Consider the following 25389-nt stretch of genomic DNA (forward strand, 5'->3'; position numbering starts at 1 on the left):
TTCCCCAGTGACTAATGATGTTACCTGGGGTCACCAAGCTGGGAAGAAGCCGAGCATCGGCAGGGAGAAGCCCACATGTAGGTGTGCTGCTGACGACCAGCCTCAGCTTGCAAGCGAGCAAACCCTCAGATGATCCCAGCTTCCAGCCTTCCAGCCACCCCTGCTGGTGCCACATGGGGCAGAAACAAGCTGACCCCGCTAAGCCCTGCCCCAGCTGCAGATTCGTGGGCAAAGTAGATGATGGGTGTCATAAGCCTCTCTGTTTGGGGTGGCGTATGCAGCGGTGGCTAACTGAAACAGTGAGTCTGATAGCTGTGATGTGTTATTACTACTGACCTAGTTCTTTTCCTCCACATGTGGTTTATATTTGTCTTCTCAATAAACCCTCAGTTCCTAGCAGACAGACATCGTTTCTTTCATTTCTGGAATGCCAGCCCCAGAACCTTGCTCCTGACTGTCCTGCCCCCTTCTCCCTGCAACTCCCTCCTCCAGTCCTACCACATTCTCTCGTCTGTTACATCAGCTCCCTCTGACCCTTTGCCTTCTCTTAGCCACCTCCCCAGGGGACAGAGTAGAGTGTTGAAGAGCTTAGGCTCTCCTGTTGGACTGCCTGGATTTGAATCCTGTCTCTGCTCCTTCTTTTCTAAGCTGTAAGAAATTGACCAAATTCTTTAACCTCTCCGAGCCTCAATTTTACCTTCTATAAAATGAAAACAGTAGCACCTACGACAGAGGGTGGTGATGAGGCTTCAATGAGATGATGCATGTAAAGAACTTAGACTTGGGCTGGCGCCACTACTGTTATTTTCACTATGGCATTGTCTGATGCCTGTATGGATATAAAAACACCCTCTCATTCTCTCTCAGGGAGCTCGTCTGCCCAGCTCCTGATGGAAAGGTGTCAGGTGTCTGGGTGGGAAGAGCTAACATCTGTTGTCCTAAGAGATTTACAAACATGAAATCACTTGCATTTTTTTTTCTTTTTTATAAATTTATTTATTTATTTTTGGCTGTATTGGGTCTTCGTTGCTGCGTGCAGGCTTTCTTTAGTTGCGGCGAGTGGGGGCTACTCTGTTGCAGTGTGTAGGCTTCAGTAGTTGTGGCACACGGGCTCAGTAGTTGTGGCTCACGGGCTCTGTAGTTGTGGCTCACGGGCTCTAGAGCGCAGGCTCAGTAGTTGTGGTGCACGGGCTTAGTTGCTTCTCAGCATGTGGGATCTTCCTGGACCAGGGCTCAAGCCCATGTCCCCTGCATTGGCAGGCGGATTCTTAACCACTGAACCACGAGGGAAGTCCCTCACTTGCATTTTTAAATCCTGGCTTCTCTCTTACAGGTCTTATATTTCCAGGCAAAATATTCCCTCCTTCTGAGCCTACTTCCTGCACCCAGAACAGGGGTAATGCTGTCTGCCAAACAGGGGTGAATGCAGTGACATTACAATGCACTGTCCTGACACAAAGTGAGCCCCTGATGAATGGTAGCTTTTAACACGAATAACATTCACTCTGTGATGCAGCAGGTAATAGTTACTGAGGAAAGAGAACAAGGATGGGGGAAGCTTTTTCAATGTATATTGTTTGGAGCTTTAAAATATTTATATTATCTATGTTGTTTTAAAATTAAATATAAATTTTAAGAAATGAATAAAATTGATAAATTCAGATTATGAACAAATAAAATTTACAATATACTATGTTCCAGATAACTATTTTTGCCCTATTTTATAGATGGAGAAACTGAGTCTCAGAGTGGAATAACTTGCCCAGGATCAAGCAGCCAGCCAGAGCCTGAGCTGGGATTAGAGCCCAGGTCTGCCTGACTCCAGGGCCCGGGGCCTTTCCCTGCGCTTGCTCTCTGGTTTCTGGGTAAGCACCATGGGGTGGTCAGGCGGCCTAATGGATGGGAGTAGCTTCCTGAAATCAGCTTCCCAGTGAGAAGCTGGTCCATCCCCATGCCTCCTTAGTCTCCTCCGGAAATCTTCCGGCTGGGTGTCGGGGCCTCCTGACCCTCCCACATTTGCTCCAGCGGGCAGGTCCCCACATCTCGGATGGCAGCTGTGTCTAGGACTGAGCAGGTTCCTTCGGAGGTGCAGACCCCTTACTCCCAGTTCCGCTAACTCATGGTCTCTCGTGGGGAGCGGTCCCATTCCCATGGGGTGGGGGGCAGTTTGGGAGGGCTTTGGCACCTCCATAATTCCCATCAACTCCTTCTGCCAAAATAATGAAACAGTTTCAAGGCAAGTCCTTAAATCCCCACTTCTCGATGCCCCTCATTAATTATTATGCAGACATTCCATACGTGACCAGTGGCTGCTCTCAGACTGCTTCCTGACTGTGGCTGTGCCACAGGCTTCCTCCTTCTGGCCCAGTAGAAATTCAGCCCAAATGTTACAGGGAGCAACAAAAGTCTAGAAAAGTACACAGCTGTGGGGCAGGGGAGGGCCGGTGTCACGGGGCCTGGCCCCATCATTTTGCACTTGAGGAACGTGGGTGGGGAGTGGGGCACTGACACATGTCGAGTCAGCCGTGGCACAGGCTCTCCAGGCCTTCTGAGTGCCCACCGATGCCCTTCTCCCTAAAGATCTTCCTGAGCACCGGCCCTTTGCAGGGAGTTAGAGGACCAACAACAAACAAAACAAAATCATTGCCTTTGAGCACTTATGAATGTCCCTGCTGGACAGAAGATAGATTGAGGGGTGGAGCCCTGGATTCATGTCAAAACAATCAGGGAACCAAAGGCCATCCGGTAACAAAGTCCTGCAGCTCTCACAGAGTCCCATGGTCACAGGCTCTGCAGACGTATCCTAGGCACCTGCCCCGCAAAAGACCACACCTGATATCCACAGAACACAATTCACCGGCTCCCCTGGGGGCAGAGACTGGCATCCAATGTGCTTTTCAAACAGCTTTTTTGAGATTTAACTCACATACCATTCAATTAACCCATTTTAGGTGTAGAAGTCAATGGTATTTAGTACATTCACAGTGTTGTGTAACTATCGCCACAATAAATTTTAGAACATTTACATCACCCCAAAAAGAAACCCCATACCTGTCAGCAGTCACCCCTATTTCTCCCCAGCTTCGCATCCCAGCCTGTTGCAGCCAGAAATCTACCTTCTGTCTTTATAGATTTGCCTATTCTGGCCATTGTCTATAAATGGAATCATATAATATGTGGCCTTTCTGTCTGGCTTTTGTCACTTAGCTTAATGTTTTCAAAGTTCATCCATGTTGCAGCTGTACCCACACTTCATTCCTTTTTATTGTTGGATAATAGTCCATTGTACGGATATACTCTATTTTATTTATCCACTCGTCTGTGGATGGGCATCTAGGTTGTTTCCACTTTTTGGCTATTCTGAATAATGCCGCTATGAACATTCATGTGCAAGTTTTTGGCACCGAATTTTCAAAACATATTTACAGCAGCTCAGTTATCTAATAGGAACCACTGCCTCAGTTGCTGTTCCTTTAAGGGAAAGTGGTAAATCCCATCCAGAAGCAGCCTGACGTGAGGGGCCCCTCTAGGTGCTCCTCTAAGCAGCGAAGAGAGTGCTGGGAAGGGGGCAGCTGAGGGCTAACAGTGGCGAATTTTCTATAGCTCTCACTCTGCCATGGAGAAAAAGGAAAACTAAAAATAGTTTGTAGGTGGATCCCAATGTTGGTTTGAACTTCAAAGAGTCTCCATCAATAATTGTCTCCTAGTTGCACAGTCAAGGTGTCGAAATGGTTGGGCCTCTCTTATTAGCTGCTTCCTAGAGAGTATTCAGCTATCCTTTTTTTAATTCGGTGTGTTTCACTCAACTCTAGTTGCAACTTGAGGAAAGAAAACACATGTCAAGTCTCCTGACAGAAGAACAAATCACTGAGCAGAAATCGGCCAGCGGGCAGATGTCCTGGGGTTCATAGGATGAAGAGGCAACTCGAGAATCTGCTGGGCATTGGTGAGCAGGTGGAGTGAGGGAGGGAGAGAGTTCTGGGGGTGTTTGATTCTTCCTCAAAAGGTTGGGTACTGTCATTCAGCCATTCCTGGTAAGAGACACCGGAAACAGCTAAGGAAAGAATCCCCCTCTAATTCTGACGTAGGAGCTTCTCAGGGTGGGGCACCCAGTTATCTGGTGCAGGCAGGTGTCTTCAAAGTGGAGGCAAAACAAGTTTTGCTCAGTTAAACACCATTAACATAACTCTGCAAGTGTCCCAGTGGGTTCACAGGAGCAGCCCTGAAATGGTTCAGTTACACTTTTGACGGGAAAAGATTCTGAGAAGTGACCAACATTAGGTGTGAACAACAAGCACCACACAGGCCCCCGGAAAAGCTGGAAAGCACAGAGGCCAAGTCAGCCAAGATCACCAGAGGCCAGGGTAGAGCTGCTCACAGGTCATCCACACACATGCATCCCTGGGCCTGGAAAGAGCTCACTCAGCTCAGACAAGCCCACTGGATTCCCAGGCTGCCTCCTGAGTGAGTGAGTCTCCACCAAGCCCAAGTAGCTCGTAAACAAGTCATAATGAGCGCAAAGCATCAGCCCCAGGGGCACCTGGGGACTCCCGCCCAGCTCCCGCCACAAGCGTCAGGCTCACAGGCCTGGGCACAGGTCTCTGCTCTTCAGCTGCGTGTCACCAGCCTCCGTGGTCATTCAGTTTGGCTCATCACCCACACCTCCCACAGTCTGGAGTCTCAGGTGCCAGGCCGTGCAGCTCACTTTGCAAGAATAATAATAAAAGTAGCTGTTGTGTAAAATTTTTCACAAATTTTTGGCCAAGTATTTTATACGCATTATTTGAGCCTACAAAAACAAAAACCAAAACGTATCATTGCCCGTTTTACAAGCAAGTAATCGGAGGCTGTGATGATTAATTTTATGTATCAACCTGGCTAGGATATGGCGACCAGTTGTTTTGTCAAGCACCAGTCTAGATATTGTTGTAAAGGTATTTTCTGGATGTGAATAACAGTAAACTCAGTAGGCTTTCAGGAAAGCAGATTACCCTCCATAATGTGGGGGGGCCTCATCCGTTCAGTTGAAGGTCTTAAGAGAAAAGACAGAGATCCTGTGGAGGAAGAAGGAATTGGGCCTCCACACTGCCTACGAACTCGAAACCCCCAACATCAGCTGTTCCCTGGGTCTCCAGCCTGCCCGCCTGCCCTGTGCATTTCAGACCTGCCAGCCCCACAATCCCATGAGTCACTTCGAGATAAATCTCTCCCTCTCTCTATATATACATCCTATTGGTTCTTTCTCTTTATATGTAGTCTCTATTGGTGATTACTACAGAGGCCCAGGAAAGGTAACCACCTCCCAGGGTCATACACTAAGGAAGAGGCAGTGCTGGCCAGCTCCAAAGTTGTGTTTTTAACCAAACACACAACAACCCTTTCAGCCTGGACTCTGAGAGGCTCCAGTCAGCTGATGCCCCAGATCCAAGTGTCTGAGGGTCCCTAACTCTACAGAACATCTCATGGGAAGGACAGCTAAGGGATGGGCACACACCTCTCTTTGGGAGGCTGCACCAAAGGAGCTGCTCCTCAGTGGCTCCTGTGTCACAGGGACCACGCTGGGTTATCACCCCTCGGGGGAGATTTTATTAGTCTGACTTGGGTTTCTAACTAATCTCCACGTGGTGCCCTCCAGATGAGGGGCTGTGTGAACCAAGAACACAGCATTTCATAGGCCGCAGCACCACCTACTGCTGGTTTATATGAACAAAGAGAGTGACTGAATCACGCTGATCTGAGACCACTCCAGCATTAGTCCCATGTTACGGATTGGCAAACAGAGGTTCTTTAAGAACCAGCTCAAGTCCTGCCTCATCCACAAAGCTTTACACAACTACCATTTCTCCTCCAGACTTTTCAAGAGCTGGCACCCAGGGGATTCCAGATACAAGAGGAGTTCGGAAAGCTCTTTAGAAGGATGGACATGTCTCTCAGCCTTGCTGATTCCAGTTCCTGTGGAGGATATGGGTTTAGATTCCCCAGGTGATTCTAATGCACCACCACTGTCTCTACCACATGTCTTAGCACTGACCTGAATAGTTCACTACTTCATAGAGACTTAGATGTGAGGCCTGGTTTTTATATCTGCAACTTGAGAACGTGCTTCTCTAGGCCTCACTTTCCTCACAGGTCAAGCAGGGATACTCTGCTCTAATTCACACAGTTGTGGTGAAGTTTCAACAAGGCAAGGCAGTTAGGGCACAGGAGCCATTTATAAAATTACTCTGTCTTACAGGGACTCTGTGAAATAGCACCCTGCACCCTGCACAGCGCTGAGTCCATACCAGGTGTTTTACTGCAAAACTGCTCCATGATTTGTGGGTACAGGTTGGTGTGGTGAGCGCACTGGCTGCTTCTCTCAGACAATGAGCTTGTCTTCCCACAGGTGTGAACAGGAATGGGCACAGCCCTGGTTTCCACACAGATATGGGCTCACAGGTACATGGAGGATACGCCCTGTGCCAGGTGCTTACCATGGAGTCTGTGTAAGGCTGGATGTCAAGTCCAGTGACAGCGATAGTAACTTCAGGGGGAGGAATGGGGTTTCTCCCCCAGCCATGCCCCTACTGCATGGAGAGTAACATTTGTAAATGTTTGTGTCTTCATTATGTCAGTTCTCAAATTCTCTTTTACACTTCGGTAACAGGACAATGGTTTTTTTGGTTTTTGGTTTTTTTTAATATGTTGGGGATAGGAGTTTATTCATTTATTTATTTATTTTTGCTGTATTGGGTCTTTGTTTCTGTGCGAGGGCCTTCAGTTGTGGCAAGCGGGGGCCACTCTTCATCGCGGTGCACGGGCCTCTCACTATCGCGGCCTCTCTTGTTGCGGAGCACAGGCTCCAGACGCACAGGCTCAGCAGTTGTGGCTCACGGGCCCAGTTGCTCCGCGGCATGTGGGATCCTCCCAGACCAGGGCTCGAACCATGTCCCCTGCATTAGCAGGCAGATTCTCAACCACTGCGCCTCCAGGGAAGCCCAGGACAATGGGTTTTTCTGCAATGTTTATTCCATCGTCTAACACAATGCCCGGCCACAAGAGGCCATCCATTAAACAAAATTGGCTTGTGTGGTGAGATGGGCTTGAATCCAAAGAATGGGAACTGGTGAGTGTGGCCCCAAATGGAGCATAACCTGTGCCCATTTGATTATTATCCATTCAAAGACATATTTACTGGACAATGTGCCAAACACAGTTCCAAGTGCTGAGAACATAGTCGTGCATGAGATTTAGGTTCTGTTGTCAGAGGGCAAAGCTTGCAACTAGTGGGAAAGGCAGTCAACACTGATCTAATTTAGTGACAAGTTCTATAAAGGAAAGAAAACAGGTGATGTGATAGTAAGCGGGGTGATGGAGTGGATGGGGAGCTTCTGAGAGGATGGAGTGAATGATTCCTCTTCCTCTGGTTCAGACTAGCAGGGAAGGTACAAAGAGTAAGATCCAGCCCAGAGCTCAGGTCTTCTTATCCTGCCTCTGAGATTGGGCCAGGCCAGAAGACTGGATTTCAGATCCGCACTTTGGTAACGTAACAGGACAACCATTTTATGTGCAATGTTTATCCTTAGTGATGGTAAATACATATGCCTGGTAGCTACAGATATAGAACATTTCTCAAGCAGACATGGCAAGAGTAGTGAAACGTCTGTTCATTCATTTACAAACCTAGTGACATGAAAAGAAAATCTTCATTGAAATCCGGCTTGATAGAAACTGTGCACAATGTTAATACCACATTTGCAGAGGGCAGAAATGCTCGGTCACCCTGTGTGCCTGTCATCACCAGGGCTCATGAGAAACATCCCATTTACTGAAGTGCCTCAGGGAATTCCCTGGCGGTCCAGAGGTTAGGACTCTGGCTTCCACTGCCGAGGGCCTGGGTTCAATCCCTGGTGGGGAACTAAGGTCCTGCAAAACACGAGGCACGGCCAAAAAAAAAAATTATAATAATAATAAAGTGCCTCAAACACCCTCAGGACCACATGCTGATGCAACACAGGGACAGAAAAGGCTGAGCTGAGCTGGACATTTACAAATGCAAAGAATAAGTTGTAGCCTTTACAATAATTATAGTGGTGTTTATCATACATCCCAAGAGTTGATCAGAGAGTAGAGCATTAGCTGTGGTGTTAGAAAACCCTTCACTGAAATGAGCTGCGGTTTTGACCCCACACCCTCTTGTTCTGGGAAAAGAGAAGCTGTGTAGAGTGAATGGTTACCCTCAGACAGAAATTAAGGTACTTTTTCTTCCTCCTTCACGTCTCCACCCACCATGTGACACTCTACAGTATGAGGCATTAGAATATAGCTTGGAAGAAAGAGGTCCCCCAAGCTTCAGTTCTTGGTGTGCAAAGTAAATCCTGGCATTGATCTTTTGAAACAGGCGCTAAAAGTATCCTCCCCACCTCTTGTAATTCCTGTCCTTGAGAGAATGAAAAATGAGAAGGCAGAAGGTTTGCAAAGGATAAAACAGATGCACCTAGGGGCTTCCCTGGTGGCGCAGTGGTTGAGAGGCCGCCTGCCGATGCAGGGGACACGGGTTCGTGCTCCGGTCCGGGAAGATCCCACATGCCGCGGAGCGGCTGGGCCCGTGAGTCATGGCCGCTGAGTCTGCGCGTCCGGAGCCTGTGCTCCACAACGGGAGAGGTCACAACAGTGAGAGGCCCGCGTACCGCAAAAAAAAAAAAAAAATAGATGCACCTAAATATCAGGAGAAACATGGCCCATGGAGAAATGTGTAATTCTGCAAGGGCTGCATACACTCTTCTCAGAGGATTCAAGAATCACACAAGAAATAACTCTGGTCTTTAATAGAAAAAGAGAAGTCAAGATCATAAAAACACTCAATCCTCTTGAAAAATAGTGCATCAGTGGTTACGAGAGCCTACAAAGCACAAGACAAAATTGACAATGAAAGGAGCCTTAGGACTTAGCATTTTAAAGTGGAGGCAGGGGATTCCCTGGTGGCGCAGTGGTTAAGAATCTGCCTGCCAATGCAGGGGACACGGGTTCAAGCCCTGGTCTGGGAAGATCCCACATGCCGCGGAGCAACTAAGCCCGTGCGCCACAACTACTGAACCCACGTGCCACAATTACTGAAGCCTACGCACCTAGAGCCCGTGCTCTGCGACAAGAGAAGCCACCGCAATGAGAAGCCCGCGCACCGCAACGAAGAGTAGCCCCCACTCGCTGCAGCTAGAGAAAAGCCCGAGCGCAGCAACGAAGACCAACGCAGCCAAAATAAATAAATAAATTTATTTTAAAATAATAATAAATAAAATAAAGTGGAGGCCAGAAATGGCAATGGGGGAGGGAAGCAGGGAGAAATCTAAACAGCTTGTTCAGTACTTACTGCATGAAAACAATGTAATTAACAGGTTAAATATCACTATTCTGTCCACCATTTCCTATACACAACTAGATTGCTCCCAAATTCACATGCCTGGGAGATGGCTCATCAAAAATATTTGTGACGGGACCCCTGGTGGCACAGTGGTTGAGAACCCGCCTGCCAATACAGGGGACACGGGTTCGAGCCCTGGTCTGGGAAGATCCCACATGCTGTGGAGCAACTAAGCCCATGTGCCACAACTACTGAGCCTGAGGTCTAGAGCCCGCGTGCCACAACTACTGAAACCCGTGCACCTAGAGCCTGTGCTCTGCAACAAGAGAAGCCACTGCAATGAGAAGCCCGTGCACTGCAACGAAGAGTAGCCCCCGCTGGTCACAACTAGAGAAAAGCCCACGTGCAGCAACGAAGACCCAATGCAGCCTAAATAAATAAAATTTAAAAAATATTTTAAAAAAAATTGTGACTATTTTCCCTCGAAATTGCCACATCCAGGTATCAGAAAGACTTCCCCAAGAATATACGTCATATCTGTTAGTCTATTCCCTCTTCTTTTGGGGGGCAGCTGGTGACCCTAAGCTTTAAGCCCAGAGCTAAAATATTAACGTATGTAGCTAGCATGGAGGCCCAGAATGCCTTGAACTTTCATGTAACAGAGTAGCAAAAGGCAGTGTCTGTTCTCAGGAAACCAGACCTCATGTGGGCTGTCTTGTGTGAGTTAACTGGCAAGTGAGAACATATAAGGCTGTGGGCTAGCGTGGTAACACAGAGGTCCCTGGAGCTTTACTGCCACTCCTTAATAGCAGAAGCCCTTTCTTTCTTGGGCACTGCTGAAACCCGTCACCCAGCAGGACGCCCAGCCACAAGAGGCCATCCATTAAACAAAATTGGCTTGTGTGGTGAGGCGGGCTTGAATCCAAAGAATGGGAACTAGAGAGGTGGCCCAACACGCTGGGGAGGCTATACCATTAGATCACTGTCCATTCAAAGAATATGTACTGAACTTTGTGCCAAGCACTGTTCTAAGTACTGAGAACATAGCCCTGCACGAGATTTAGGTTCTGTCGTCAGAGGGCAGAGCTTGCAACTAGTGGGAAAGGCAATCAACAAACACTGATCTACTTCAATGACAAGTTCTATAAAGGAAAGAAAACAGGGCGATGTGATAGTAAGCAAGGTGATGGGGAGCTTCTCAGAGGATGTAGTGAATGATTCCTCTTCCTCTGGTCCAGACAAGCAGAGAAGGCGCGAAGAGTAAGATCCGGCCCAGAGCTCAGGTCTTCTTATCCTGCCTCCGAGGTCTGGCCGGGCCAGCAGACAGGATTTCCCATCTGCTCTGATAGCGATTCGTCCAAGAAGACCCGGGCGACTTACAAAAAACGAAGCGGCTGTCCAAGAATCTTCTTTACGCCCTGGACTAGAGTGTCTTTGGGCAGCGGACGACGTGGGACAAGACCTGGGGAACTCGCCTCAAGGGAAGAAAGAACCCCCGCTCTCTCCCCACACTGCAGCGGGGTTGCCACCAACTCGGCCGGCAGGACTGCACCTGCAGAAATAGCAGGCTCCGAGGCTAGAGTCCTAAAGCGAGCCTCAAAGGGCAGTCCCACAGCTCGCCGCCATCTTGGCGGAGGCGGCCCCCATTTAGGGGACGGGCCTCCAGGGACCCAAACAAGCCCCACGTGTCAGGGGCGGAGCCCTACCACCTAACGTCACGGTGCGCGTGCGCGAGTGAGGTCACGTGCCGGCGTACCCTTGCTAGGCACCGTAAAGCGCGGAAGGTCGCCGTATCAAGCTTCGCCGGAACTTTTTCCTCCCTCCTGTCCCGCCCCCTTCCCAAGCCGTGTACCACCTTCCGGCCCCCGGGAACCCCGGCAAGGGTTGTGGCTGCTGCCCCGCTTCAGCCGGAGTGTTGCTGAGCGCGGAGCCCGAGGGCGCCCGTGAGGTAAGGAGAAGCTGCGGAGCTGCTCTGGCGTCCCCGTCCGCGCGGACCGTGGCGGCCCGGGACCCCCAGCGCCCCCCCTTTCCGCTGTGGTCTCGGTCAGGGGGCTTCGGCGTCCCTCGTTTCCCGTCGGTTCTGCCTGGCCCTCGGAAGGCGCTTCCCGGCGCCGGGACTCCGCCCGCCGGGGCCGACAGCGCGTCGCCCGGTCTCCCTCAGCCTCTCCGCGGCGGTGGCGTCTCGCGGACCCGTGCCCGGCTGCCCGGGGCCAGCGCACCGGCTCTGGCAGGCGCCCGCAGCCCAGCCCGGATGCCCAGGGCGGCCGGGGTAACCTCGCTCCTGAGGCCCGCCTCGGGCAGGCAGCCCCCACCCCCACCCCCCAGCGTGGGTCGGGCTTGCCCAGCTGGGTCGTCTCTGCAGGCGGAATTGTTTTCCCGCGTGGCAACGTGCGGTCCGCTTGTGCTTAACTAACTAGTAAAAGTGCTGCAGAGTCAGCGGTGAGGTTAGGTGGAAACGTCCATGCCGGGGCGGTGAGCTCTCTTCCCAACGTTTGACCCTTTGGGCCTGATGTGTATGACACCGAGATTTGATTCAGGCATCTTCACGTCCGTTTCGCCCGTGCTGGGGGGCGGCGAGGTAGCCGGCCTGAAGGGGACACATTCCTAGGGCTAGAGATTTGTGTTAAGTTCTCAAACTTGGCTGATCACCTGGTGCACTTGTTGAAAAATATAGCACCCTGGACCGCAGCATCAGAATCTCCAGAGAGGGAGCCTGTGAGTGAGTGTGTGAGTGTGTTTTTTTGTTTTTTTTTTGTTTGTTTGTTTGTTTTGTGAGTGTGTTTTAAAATGTGTCCCAGGTGGCTCTCATTTGGAGGCAGGTGTGGGAAATGTTGTGTTAATCCGTCTCTTCTCACCCAGTCTCCCTTGTGACCAGCAGCCAATTTGTACAAGGTGTTGTGACCATGCAGAGGAACAGCTCAGAAGGAGTTGGAGCTGTCCTCTTGCTCTTGTTGGTGTAAGCAGATCTGAGCATAACCAGCGTCAGTATTGAGATTGTTTAGCAGGAATTCTTCTCCTTAGCAGAAATTAAACACGTAATTTACTTTCAACCAGGTGTGTGTTTTACTTTGTTGTCTTTGACATCTTCCGTTTCTTCTCTACTGGCTTTATCTCCTTTGCTCTCAAGTTTTATTTTGCTTTAGCTGCCAAACCTACTGGAATAGACTGTGATGCCTTCTGTACCTTCACTGTTTGCATCCACTGTAAGTCCTTCTTTTTTTGTCCTCACCACTTCACTGACTCTTGAAGGTCATGGTGAGCACAAGGTCAAAAATCCTTTTCTTGGTTCTTATCACCCTGGCCTTTTAGTATTATTTCTTCCATCTTGAAACTCATCTGTTGTTATGTTTTTGGGGTTTTTTTATTATTTATTTTTGGCTGTGTTGGGTCTTCCTTGCTGCGCGTGGGCTTTCTCTAGTTGTGGTGAGCGGGGGCTAGTCTTCGTTGCGGTGCGTAGACTTCCGTAGTTCTGGCTCACAGGCCCTAGAGCACAGGCTCAGTAGTTGTGGCATACGGGCTTAGCTGCTCTGTGGCATGTGGGATCTTCCCGGACCGGGGCTCGAGCCTGTGTCCCCTGCATTGGCAGGCGGATTCTTAACCACTGCGCCACCAGGGAAGTCCCTGTTGTTACGTTTTTTAATGCTACCTTTGCAATTCCTTTTTTCTATTCGGGGAAGTGCCTTGTGGTTCTGGCCTCTCAGCTACCCTTTTTTAATCATCTAATCCTAACTTACAGGTAGCAAGAAGTAATGATTCAATGGCAGACTCTAATGCTGAACTGGCGGGCTTTGACTTGAGGCTCTGCCACTCACCAGTATTGTAGGATCTTGGATCAGTCACTTCACGTCTCTGTGCCTCCTTTACCTCAAGTGTAGAATAAAAATTGTAACATCTTCTAGATTTGTGAGGGTTAAATTAGTTGTATACATAAAGCAGTGCCTGGCACATCATAACTACCTATAAGAATATAACCTTTTTTAAAAAATTATATCAGGTTATTTAGAGATCTCCTCACATCTGGGGGCCTAGCCTTGAGATCTGAGTCATCACTGAAGTTTTTCCCCATCTCCTTTGTTCACTGTTCTCATTTAATTGTCAGGTTGTATTTCCAGGGTGCCTACTGTGACAACCCTGATCAAGTTATAAGTGGTCCCTGCTCTCAGAGAGCTCCATTATCCCAGGGGGCTAAAGGCTACCACTTTCCAAGTGCTTCTGAGGCGCCACTTGCCATGTTCTTCCTGCATTTCTGCTTTAGTCTTGCAGCAGCCACGTGAGGTAGGTATTCCTAGCCCATGTAACAGACGAGCAGCCTGAACCACAGAGATTGAACAACCTGCTCAAAGTCATACAGCTAATGAGTGGTGGGGGAGATTATCAGACCCAGATCTGTCTGCTTCTGAAGTCTGCTTCCTCCTCACGCAGCTTGCTGTTTTGCTTCCCTGATTGGCAGACAGACCGTTACAGAGTGTGGTTGGCTCTGAGCTGGGGCTTGTGCAGGGTGTTTGGGGAAATACAGAACAGTTACCTGAGTGTTGGGGGGAGAGTGGGAACAAATAAGATGTCAAACAGGCTGAGAGCTGCAGGGATTATCTTTATTTGGGGGGAGGGGTGGCAGGAACTATGCCACTGAGAAGGAACAGTCTGCACAAATCCCAGAGGTGGAAGAGAAAGTTCATGCCTGACACGTGTGAGGAATTAAAGTAGTTTAGGTTTGATGTGAGTGTGAGAGGAGAAAGAGAAGAGAAATTAGATCAGAGATAAGAAGTGAGCAGGGGAGAGAGCTCCAGGGACGGGCGCGAGCCGCGGCTAAAAGTGCGGAGCCCAGAGACAGACATGAGACGCTAAGGCCGCTGCTGCCGCCACCAGGAGGCCTGTGTGCGAACACAGGTCACTAGCCACACGCCCTTCCGGGGAGCCTGTGCAGCCCGCCACTGCCAGGGTCCCGGGATCCAGGGACAACTCGCCCGGGAGATCGCACGGCGCGCCTCAGGCTGCAACGTCACGCCGGCCTCTGCTGCTGCAGGCCCGCCCCACACTCCGTGACCCTCCCTACCCCCCGGCCTGAGTGAGCCAGAGCCTCCGAATCAGCGGCTCCTTTAACCCCGTCCTGTCTGAGCAAAGAACAGACGCCCTCCGGCGACCTACACGCACAGGCGGGGCCAAATCCAAAGCTGAGCCCCTGGGAGCTGTGAGAACAAAGAAGAGAAAGGGAAATCTCTCCCAGCAGCCTCAGAAGCAGCGGATTAAAGCTCCACAATCAACTTGATATACCCTGCATCTGTGGAATACCTGAATAGTCAACGAATCATCCCAAATTAAGGAGCCCTGTGGATGAAAGGCTCTTGGTGCTGCAGCCAGGAGTCAGTGCTGTGCCTCTGAGGTGGGAGAGCCAACTTCAGGACACTGGTCCACAAGAGGCCTCCCAGCTGCACATAATATCAAACAGCGAAAATCTCCCAGAGATCTCCATCTCAACGCCAGCACCCAGCTTCACTCAACGACCAGCAAGCTACAGTGCTGGACATCCTATGCCAAACAACTAGCAAGACAGGAACACAACCCCACCCATTAGCAGAGAGGCTGCCCAAAATCATAATAAGTCTACAGACACCCCAAAACACACCACCAGACATGGACCTGCCCACCAGAAAGACAAGATCCAGCCTCATCCACCAGAACACAGGCACTAGTACCCTCCACCAGGAAGCCGACACAACCCACTGAACCAACCTTAGCCACTGGGGACAGACACAAAAAACAACAGGAACTACGATCCTTCAGCCTGCAAAAAAGGAGACCACAAACACAGTAAGATAAGCAAAATGAAAAGACAGAAAAACACACAGCAGATGAAGGAGCAAGATAAAAACCCACCAGACCTAACAAATGAAGAGGAAATAGGCAGTCTACCTGAAAAAGAATTCAGAATAATGATAGTAAGGTTGATCCGAAATCTTGGAGATAGAATGGACAATAGAATGGACAAAATGCAAGAATCAGTTAACAAGGACCTAGAAGAACTAAAGATGAAACAAGCAACGATGAACAACACAATAAATGAAATTAAAAGTACTCTAGATGGGATCAATAGCAGAATAACTGAGGCAGAAGAACGGATAAGTGACCTGGAAGATAAAATAGTGGAAATAACTACTGCAGAGCAGAATAAAGAAAAAAGAATGAAAAGAACTGAGGACAGTCTCAGAGACCTCTGGGACAACATTAAACGCACCAACATTCGAATTATAGGGGTCCCAGAAGAAGAAGAGAAAAAGAAAGGGACTGAGAAAATATTTGAAGAGATTATAGTTGAAAACTTCCCTAATATGGGAAAGGAAATAGTTAATCAAGTCCAGGAAGCACAGAGAGTCCCATACAGGATAAATCCAAGGAGAAATACGCCAAGACACATATTAATCAAACTGTCAAAAATTAAATACAAAGAAAACATATTAAAAGCAGCAAGGGAAAAACAACAAATAACACACAAGGGAATCCCCATAAGGTTAACAGCTGATCTTTCAGCAGAAACTCTGCAAGCCAGAAGGGAGTGGCAGGACATATTGAAAGTGTTGAAGGAGAAAAACCTGCAACCAAGATTACTCTACCCAGCAAGGATCTCATTCAGATTTGATGGAGAAATTAAAACCTTTACAGACAAGCAAAAGCTGAGAGAGTTCAGCACCACCAAACCAGCTCTACAACAACTGCTAAAGGAACTTCTCTAGGCAAGAAACACAAAAGAAGGAAAAGACCTACAATAACAAACCCCAAACAATTAAGAAAATGGGAATGGGAACACACATATCGATAATTACCTTAAATGTAAATGGACTAAATGCTCCCACCAAAAGACACAGATTGGCTGAATGGATACAAAAACAAGACCCATATATTTGCTGTCTACAAGAGACCCACTTCAGACCTAGAGACACATACAGACTGAAAGTAAGGGGATGGAAAAAGGTATTTCATGCAAATGGAAACCAAAAGAAAGCTGGAGTAGCAATTCTCATATAAGTTATATATATATATATATATATATATATATATATATGTAGTTTGCTTGAGTGCAGTGTTTTTTGTTTTCTGTACTGAATTCATTAGCATGGGTCGGTATAAAATTTAGCATAGGTCAGTATGTAATTTGTAAACTAATAAGGTCTTAAAAGTGAGGAATTAAGTCTTTTAAATTTAATTATTTATTGTAAAGAGCAGAATAGCATACATAAACAGGTGCCTAAGGAAAACTTGTATTCTAATATGGAACTCTCATGAACACCTTTTTTTTTTTCTTCTAACGGTATGATAGTAGGCCATTTGATTATTTTTATGGCTTTAACTTTACAACAATGAAATATTCGTAAATTTTAAAAAGTATTTTTCTTTATTTGATGCGGGTGGGATACTGGAGAAATGAAAGGTCAAACATCTATTGAGGAATCCATACTTGTCTATATATTGTGTACTTTTATTTCAATAACTGATTTAAAATTCCTAAAAGGATGCTATAATAAGTTATTATGCCATTTTACAGACTGAATTAAGTGAATTTCAGGGAGGTATGAAACTTGCCTAAGGCTATCCAGCTACCAAGCGGTAGAAGTGAGAATTAAATCCAGGTATACCTATAAAAAAAAATAAAAAATAAAAAAAAAAAGAAGGCGAGGGCAGCACCAGGGTATGGGGTTGTTAGTTTTATAGGGGTGAGTAATTTCATACGCTGATGAGTGGGAGGAGTATTCCAGCTATTTTGGGGAAGGGGTGGGGATTTCTAGGAATTGAGCCACCGCCCACTTTTTGACCTTTATGGTCATCCTTGGAACTGTCGTGGCACCTGTGGGTGTGTCGCTTAGCTTGCTGATGTGTTACAATGAGTGTATACTGAGGCTTAAGGTCTAGTGGAAGTAGACTCGTCCGCCATCTTGGACCTATTTTGTTCTAATCAGTTTATGTTGTGTCCTCAGGCTATGTAATTCTTTTAAAGGTTGTGCCCTGCCCCCTTTCCTCCTGTTTCATATTGAATACATAATATTTACCAGAGTATGTTTTAATAATTAATACATGATATATTGTATAATTAATTTATATATCATATATATAATGATATCTATAGGTATTTGTTCTAATAAGTCATTAAAAATAAAAAAAATAAAAAAAATAAAAAAAAAAAAAAAAAAAGAAGTGAGCAGGGTCTTGCACTTCCTATTAAGGAATTTGACTTTTTCAGAGGGCGCCAGATAGTCATTGAAGGGTTTGAGCAGGGGCACGAAATAGGATCTTCATTTCAGAGATGTGCTCAGGCCTCTGTGTGAAGGCTGTGGGGCGTGGGGGGAATGGTGTGCAGATTAGAGGCGGGAAGCCCAGTTGGGAACCTTTTGCAGTAAACAGAGAGGATGGCGGGCTGTGCTCAGTTCAGGGCAGTGGAGATGGAGAGTAGATCCACTGGAGGGAGATTTACGATGTAGGGTTGTTGGTTAGGCCTTGATGATTGACTGGAGAGAGGAGATGAGAGCAAGGGAGGAATGTGGGATGACACCCAGGATTCTAGTGTATGGTGTTCCTGGGGGACACAGGAAGTGGAGCAGAGTTGGAGATCGGGGAAGATGGCTTTACCTTTTGGATGTGCTCAGTTTGACCTGTGGGAGTGCAAGTGGAGGTGGCCCTTCTTCCACTAGACGTGCGGGTTGAAGGCTCAGGGGTGCTATGGGTTAGGCCATCAGTCATGGCAGGAAAGGGAATCACCCTGAACAGTGGTGGATGGGGAAGCGAAGCTGGCCTCAGGGAGCCCTGGGGGACGTCAACACAGAGGGAAGGGCAGAGGAGAGAGGCCAGTGATCGGGGCAGAAGGTGCCACAGAAAACAAGGAAAAAGTGTGGATAGGAGGGAGTGCCCAGAAAGTGCCCTTGGAAAGGAGCAACATTTGCGTTCCTGGTGAGAGGAGTGCAGTGGCCTGGTGTGGCAGAAGCCCGACCACTTTTGGTTCAGAAGAGAGTAGGACGGGAAATAAAAAAGACAGGTTGTGAAATACATGTTAAGAAATTTTTGCTTAAAAAGTCCACTGGCCGACTGTGCCATCACCAAGGTAATAAAAGAAGGACTTAAGGCAAAGGTGGTGGCAAACAAGTGGACGTCAGGGCAGCTCATTGCTGCAAAAATAACATTCTGGGAAAATATAATTGACACTGGTACTGGTGACCTTTGAGTGGAGGGAAATCTTAACTTCCTCCTGTTTTTCTTTTTTTTTAGATAAATTTTATTTATTTATTTTTGGCTACATTGGGTCTTTGTTGCTGTGCGCGGGCTTTCTCTAGTTGAGGCAAGTAGGAGCTCCTCTTTGTTGCAGTGCGCGGGCTTCTCATTGCAGTGGCTTCTCGTTGCGGAGCATGGGCTCTAGGCACATGGGCTTTAGTAGTTGCAGCACGTGGGCTCAGTAGTTGTGGCTTGTGGCCTCTAGAGCGCAGGTTCAGTAGTTGTGGTGCACGGGCTTAGTTGCTCTGCTGCATGTGGGATCTTCCCGGACCAGGGCTCGAACCTGTGTCCCCTGCATTGGCAGGCAGATTCTTAACCACTGCACCACCAGGGAAGCCCTTTACCTCTGTTTTTGATTTTTTGCAGACCATCATTTTATAACTTAGAATTTTTAAAATTGCTAATTGAAGAGTGTTTTGGAGCTTTGTTTTATTTCTTAAATCCCCTGGGCAGGGGGAGGGGGTACTTAAGCACATCTAAATGCTGAGGAGAAGGAGGTAAATGTGAAGGTATGTGAAAGAGGGAGGACAGCTGGTGGAGCTCGGTTCAGGGGAAGGGGGCAGGAAGGGGGATCCAGGCCCTTGTAAGGGACTAATTTCTGACCCTGTGAAGGAAGGCAGAGATGGTTTGCTGATGCAGGGAGGTATACAGGTGGCGTTTTGGGGAACAAGATGAGACAGGTTATCTGCTTCGATGAAGGAAGAGAGGAGGTGGTGTTAAAGGTTGGGAGAAGAGCCATGTTATGGGTTCAGAACCCGGATGTAGAGAGAGCTGTGCCTGTGGCTTAATAGGAAGTAGCCCGGAGCCAAGTAGGGGTGCCTGCTAACTTAAGGCACAAAGGAACAGGGTCTTTCCCAAGTGTGACTGAGTGGTACTGGTTCCGAAGCAAGGAGGATGCCGACTGTGCCTCTTGATGGTGAGGTCAGTGGAACGGGGCTGGCTGTGTGACAGCGACAGTTCCCTCAGGAGAGCTGCATTTCCATTAAGACAGAGGGTGGAGAGAACATTCGTGAAGGGGTGGGTGCGTCACTTTGGTAAGGGTGTTCTAGAGCGCCCTTAGAGGTTTTAGGGAGGAAAACAGATGGTTTGGAACTGGGGAGAGAAATTGGTCATGTGGAGATGAGCTTACAGCAAGACGAGCTGTGTGGAGAAGCTTCCATCTTGAGACAGAGTTTGACAGGGACATGAGGCGTGGTGGGACCTCAAGGTGGCCAGAAAAATTAGTCCCTAGTTGGTTGGGATTTCTCTTGGGATGCAGTCTGTGCCTGCCCTCGTCACAGATCTGAGAGTCCTCTGACAGGTGGGTGTTGATACGTGGCCTTAGGTGATTCAGGCTGATGGAGGAGCGTGCTGGGTCCTGAGGCTGCTGGTGGACGTGCTGTTGGTGACTTGCTAGCCACCCTCATGTCTGCTTGTCACCCCCACTCTGGTCTTCAGGCCTCGTCTTCCTGTACGTCTGTGACCGCTTAGTCTGCGAACAGGTCTTTCTTCAGTTTCTTGAAACTTGAACAGTCCCCTGTTTTGCTGTTAGATTAATTTTGTTAAAAGCCTGCCTTTGTCATATTCAGCCTGTGGTACTGGACCAAGTATCAGAGGCTTCCATGGTCTGGCTTCACCGTACTTCAGTTTCTGCTGTTACCCAGCGTTCATAGAAGCTGCGGCCTCTGAGCCACGTCCTTCGCTGTCATCCACCAGTGGGTTCTTGGACCCTTTAATCAGTAGAAATTGAGGCAAGGCTTTATCGGGACTCGAGGGAGCAAAAGCAAGCGGCAGGTTCCTTTGCTCACTCCCCCGGGGTGGGGGCAGATCGGTGGGTGGGGCCAGGGGGTGGCTTGGGTGGTCTGCCCACCCCCGTGGTGGTGCTGTGCGCGGGGGTCATGCCAGGAGCCTGCTTTTGCTTCTGGCACCTCAGAAATGGCAGGTGGGTTTTGGCCTTTTTGTATCTTTGTTCTCTTTGCCCCCATTGCCCTGCATGCAGTTATTTTTAGTCCTTTACTGTTTCTCTGTGTTTTGTTGCTCCAGGAGATGTCTGTCTTGGTGCAGGCACTGCAACAAAGGGTCCCAAGTCCCAGCCTGTCTCACAGGCAGTTAGGGTCAGGCTTGTTCTGCAGCTTGATGGTGTGTGCTTCCCGTGTCTGTCCCGATTTCGCCCCTCCCAGGCTCAGCTTAGGTCTTACGCTGTACACGATACTCATCCCCGTGGACCTGGCCTCCACGCTTTTCCTTGTCTAACGTAGGATATTTATTGTCTTGTGGAAATGTCTTGGTTACAGCCTGTGACTGGTGTGTAAGTGATCAGCCTGACGGGACTCATCATCCTCTGCTCTCAGGAGCGCACATCTGGTACCTTCAACTCCCCCCATCGCCATGGAAGCATGAGGCCAGCTGTCCTTCCCTGCATCTTTGAATCCCGTCTCTCTCCTTCTCCTGGGCCTCATCCTTTGTTCTTGCCTCTCCTTTCTCTGCCGTCTCTTTCCTTTTTACTGGCTCATCCCCTGAGCAGTGAAACATGCTTAATAGCTCCCGGCCCTAAACACAGACCGCCTTGCTCGGCTCCGAGTTCCTCTGCTCCCCTCAGAGCACGGGGTAGCGGTTGCCTCACTCCCTCATCTCGCTTACTCTTTAGTTTGCTCTAGTCTCTGTTCTATCCCTGCCATTCCCCTGAGAATGTTCTTTTTGAGGACACCTGGGGCTCTGTGCTGTCACATCTGGTGGACACGTGGCCGTCCTGCTCCCCCCTTAGCACCCTCTGTAGTTACCACTTCTTCACACACGTTCCTCTGTTGGCTTCTGTGCCCTCTGCCTGGTTTTCTTTCTACCTCACTGGCCACTCCGCCTCTATCTCTTCAGCCACTTTTCTTTTTCAGGACGCTCTGTGCATCTACAGCGTTCAGTCCTGTTTGTAGTCCTTTCCTTCTCTTCCTTGTGTGTAAATGCCGGGAGCCTTGGGGGTCTTGTTCCTCCAGATGCTAGGGCTTCAAATATTGTACATATGCTAATGACTCCCGGACCACACCCCCAGGTTTCAGGCTTGGGAACCCAGCTGCTGCTCCCTGTTTTCACGTGCTGCCTGCTGGGTCTCTGGCTGTTGACATCTAAGACTGGGACCTTTCACTGTTCACACGCATGCACACCCTCACAGCCTCCCTCCCTATGTCTGATCCATCTCACATAGTCCGTGGCCCCAGTTGCTTACCCCACAAACTTAGCCATCATCCTTATTTCTCCGTTTTTCCTGTTTTAACATCCAGTTTGTTGGCAAGTAAGTTCTGTGTTTTCTACTTCCCAAACAATCCAGTCATTTCTCTGACTCTGCTGCCACCATCCTCGTCTGAGCCACTATGGTGTCCCCCGCTGGAGAACTGCCATAGCTTCCTGACTCACCCCTGCTTTCCCTGTCCTTCTGGGAGCCTTCCATGGAGCCAGCCTGATCTTGGAAAAACAGGCCAGATTATGTCATTCCCCTGCTTTAGTGTTTTCCTTTGCATGTAGAATAAATCCCACTCCTCGTGGTGGCATCCAAGAGCTGTGTACGATTGGTCTCTGCCACCTCCAGCTCGATCTCAGGTCACCTCCTCTCCCTCACGTGCTGTGGACACACTGGCCTCTTTTCTGTGCTTGGACTCCTCAAGCTCTCTCACTTCAGGGCCTTTGCACATGCTGGTTCTTCTGTCCGAACACTCTCACATAGCGGGTTCTTTTTCATCCATCAGGTCTTTTCAAATGTCACCTTCTTTCTGACCATGATATTTTGGTGTGCCCCTAGTGACTCCGTCGTACTAGCTTTGTTACTTGTTTTATTTGTATATTGGCTGCTTGTCTCTCTGTCTCAAATGTAAGTTGTGTAAAGGCAGGGACCTCCTCATTTGTCTTCATTGCTGTATCTATACCTAGCAATGTGTCTGGAACTCAGTAAGTCCTCAGACATTTGCTGAATGTACAATTATTGTTCTGTGTTTCAACACTTTCTCGTTAATCTTATGCTCTTGGTTTTCTCTGTCTAGTTTGAATTCTTGGGATCCGCTTCTTGCTGAGTGAGAGCACGTCTCCCAGTTGCTGACAGACGTGATGCTTTACCAGTTGCTATCGGTGGTCCGAAGACCAAGAAGCAGCCGAGGATGGCAGAAGTGGTCCTCAGCCAGAAGCGGTGCGTCAGCTGCCAAAGCGCATTCTGTGGCCCTGCCTGCCCAGGCACAGGTGGTCATCTGTGGTGGTGGAATCATGGGCACATCTGTGGCCTATCATCTCTCCAAGATGGGGTGGAAGGATATCGTCCTTTTGGAGCAGGGCAGGTAGGGATCAAGCTGGACATGGCTTGGGGCTGTGCTGCACTGATTATATGGGCTTCCCTCATCCCTCTCATTTCAGTAATACTGACTCAGCAATAGCTAATGTAAGTGTCACTAAGTAGCATAAGTAGAATTACAGAAAAGTGAAATCTTTGGTACTTTGTTTTATGATGCCTAATACTCCTGTTTTCTGGTTTTCAGAGAGATGGCAGATTGGGACATAACAAGTAGCTAAAAGATGTGTTTATTTCCGGTTCAAAGCACATCTTATCATCTTACTCTCTTTGTTGTAATAATACAGCAATAAATCCTGCGACTCAGGTGCTTCCTCTTTGAGCCAAAATGAAATTGGCTACATTATTTCTTATTTCTGTTCCTTTTCAGTTGATTAACTTACTTTAGAACAGTTTAGATTTATAGAACAATTGGAACAATAGTGCAGAGTTACCATATACCTTGCATCCAGGTTTACCTACTGTTAACATCTTATATTAGGATTAATGTTTCAATTAATGACGCAGTTGTGATACATTATTTTAAACTAACATTGCTGCTTTATTCGAATTTATTCACTTTTCACCTAGTGTCCTTTTTCTGTTCCATGCTGTTTATGTTCTGTTGCCTACCGCAAATTGGACAACATTTTAAAAATTTAAAGTGTGGTTATTTCTGAATAGGTGATACATTTACATAGTTCAAACTTGAAAATGTGTAAAAGAGTGTACGGGGGAAAGTCTCCTTCTGCTCGCTGACCTCTAGCTACAAGTTTCCCTCACTGGAAGCCAGTTAAGTTCCTTAGGTACCATTTCAGATACTCTTCTCCATGTATAATCAGATATGTATTGGTAGGTATGTATGTGGGTATATGCATATTCATTTTTTTTTTTCCCTTTTTCATACGAGTAGTAGCATACCTTAAACAGTGTTCCTCACCTGGCTTTTTTCATTAGGGTTGTTCCATTAGGATTGGTGCATAAAAGTGTTCATTTGTTTTTTATGGCCGTAAAGTATTCTGTTGTATAGGTGAACTCCAAAATTTTAAATCATTCTCATGTTGATGGACATTGCGGTTGTTTCCATCTTTGGATGTTACAACAGTGGTATAATGAGGAACCTTGAACTTCTTGTATTCACCGATATATGCGTCTACCTAATAGCATTTGCATCTATCCTGCAGGCTGGCTGCTGGCTCTACGAGGTTCTGTGCTGGCATCCTAAGCACCGCCAGGCACTTGACCATTGAGCAAAAGATGGCAGACTACTCAAACAAACTCTACCATCAGTTAGAGCAAGAAACAGGGATCCATACAGGTAAGCAGGTAATCTAGACTCTTTTACTCAGTACTGTATTTGGTCCTATACCAAGTCAGCTTGTGATTTGGTAATTCAGACTTGAGTTTTAATACAGGTTTTGCCACTTGTCAGGGTATGACCTTGGGCAAGTCACTTAGCTTGTTGAGCTGTCTTCACTTTCCTTATCTGTAAATCGAGGGCCTTCAGTCAGCATCCTAGCTCCTTTTCAGATTCTATAATTCTTATAGAGTGGAAGTTTTCCTGGGCCGTTTCCTATATATTTCACTCATTGAAGTCTAGTAAGTGGCAACACTTGGCTCCTGAATGAAGAGGAGGAGAAACAACTCAACTTCAGGTGCTTGGTAGTTAAATCATAGTTTGACCCACTGCACTTCAAAAATGGATATTAAGGATATTTCTACCTAGAAAGCATAAACATGTATTTCTCCTTACCTGTGTAATCAAGGGGGTAAGGACACAGAATTGTAAGTTAAATAATACTGGAGTAAGTAGGAACTGTCCCAAGAAGAGGGAGACAAAGCCACGCTATGGTCCCATATGGTAACAAGGTAGAAAGAAAGTCCAGCGCTTTGTTATAAGGTGATGGATTAGCTAGAAGCCCAGAGTCAAACCCAGTCTCGTGGCTGATTAAGCAGTTTGGTGACCACAGTATAATCATGAGAGGGTAGTGAGGCCCAGTGATGAAATTCAGGACAATGCCTATATGAGGCAGACCTTGCATAATTCAGATCACAGATACTTCAAGATTAATACAGACAAAAAATGGTAGCTTTTTTTTTTTGCCAACCGAAGTGTAAACCTTACTTGTAAATTGTAACTTAAGACTGATTTTCTAATAACTTGAATATGACAGACATGGACCTAACTGTATTTCAGTCCTTTTTGGTTGGATTTAATTTAATGACAACAAGGTACTTGAATCAGATACTAACCAGTATTTGAGTCAGAAGAGGGTCCACATAATGAGCCCAGAAATGGAACTGCTGAGTCCTGGTCCTTTGGTTCAGTTACTCGTGCTTTGTTGAGCCTTGCATGGCTCAGCTGGTTAGATTCCAGAGGAATCAGGGCTGCAGGCTTCTGTAAGGTAAGTTAGTCTAGCTTTTGTTTGAGGTCACTGGCTGGAATCCTTTATTGGGCCTGATCTCTCTTTGATGTCTGTGGGGCAGTGAGGAAGTCAGGCAACAGAGAGTAAGG

At 47.7% G+C, this 25389-nt stretch overlaps 1 protein-coding gene across 10 annotated transcripts in view; it reads left to right on the top strand.

Annotated features, from left to right (window-relative positions):
- Positions 1-11102: 11102 nt before the first annotated feature.
- The window catches only part of PDPR (pyruvate dehydrogenase phosphatase regulatory subunit), a 41991-nt gene continuing 27704 nt past the window's right edge, over positions 11103-25389 (top strand). For 4 of the 10 annotated variants that reach the window (XR_004485111.2, XR_004485109.2, XR_004485110.2 and 1 more), the window contains exons 1-3: positions 11103-11288; positions 22597-22884; positions 24059-24192. Coding sequence is in view for 4 of the 10 variants with exons in the window: in XM_033434654.2 (XP_033290545.1) it covers positions 22661-22884; positions 24059-24192 (358 nt within the window). In the remaining 6 variants the exon portion in view is untranslated. Of the gene's footprint in view, positions 11289-22596; positions 22885-23082; positions 23203-24058; positions 24201-25389 lie in introns of those variants that run through there. The other 6 variants (XM_033434658.2, XM_033434659.2, XM_049703810.1 and 3 more) reach the window with 5 other exon arrangements.

The sequence above is a fragment of the Orcinus orca genome, chromosome 20 (genome assembly GCF_937001465.1).
Source record: "Orcinus orca chromosome 20, mOrcOrc1.1, whole genome shotgun sequence".
Taxonomy (NCBI): domain Eukaryota; kingdom Metazoa; phylum Chordata; class Mammalia; order Artiodactyla; family Delphinidae; genus Orcinus; species Orcinus orca.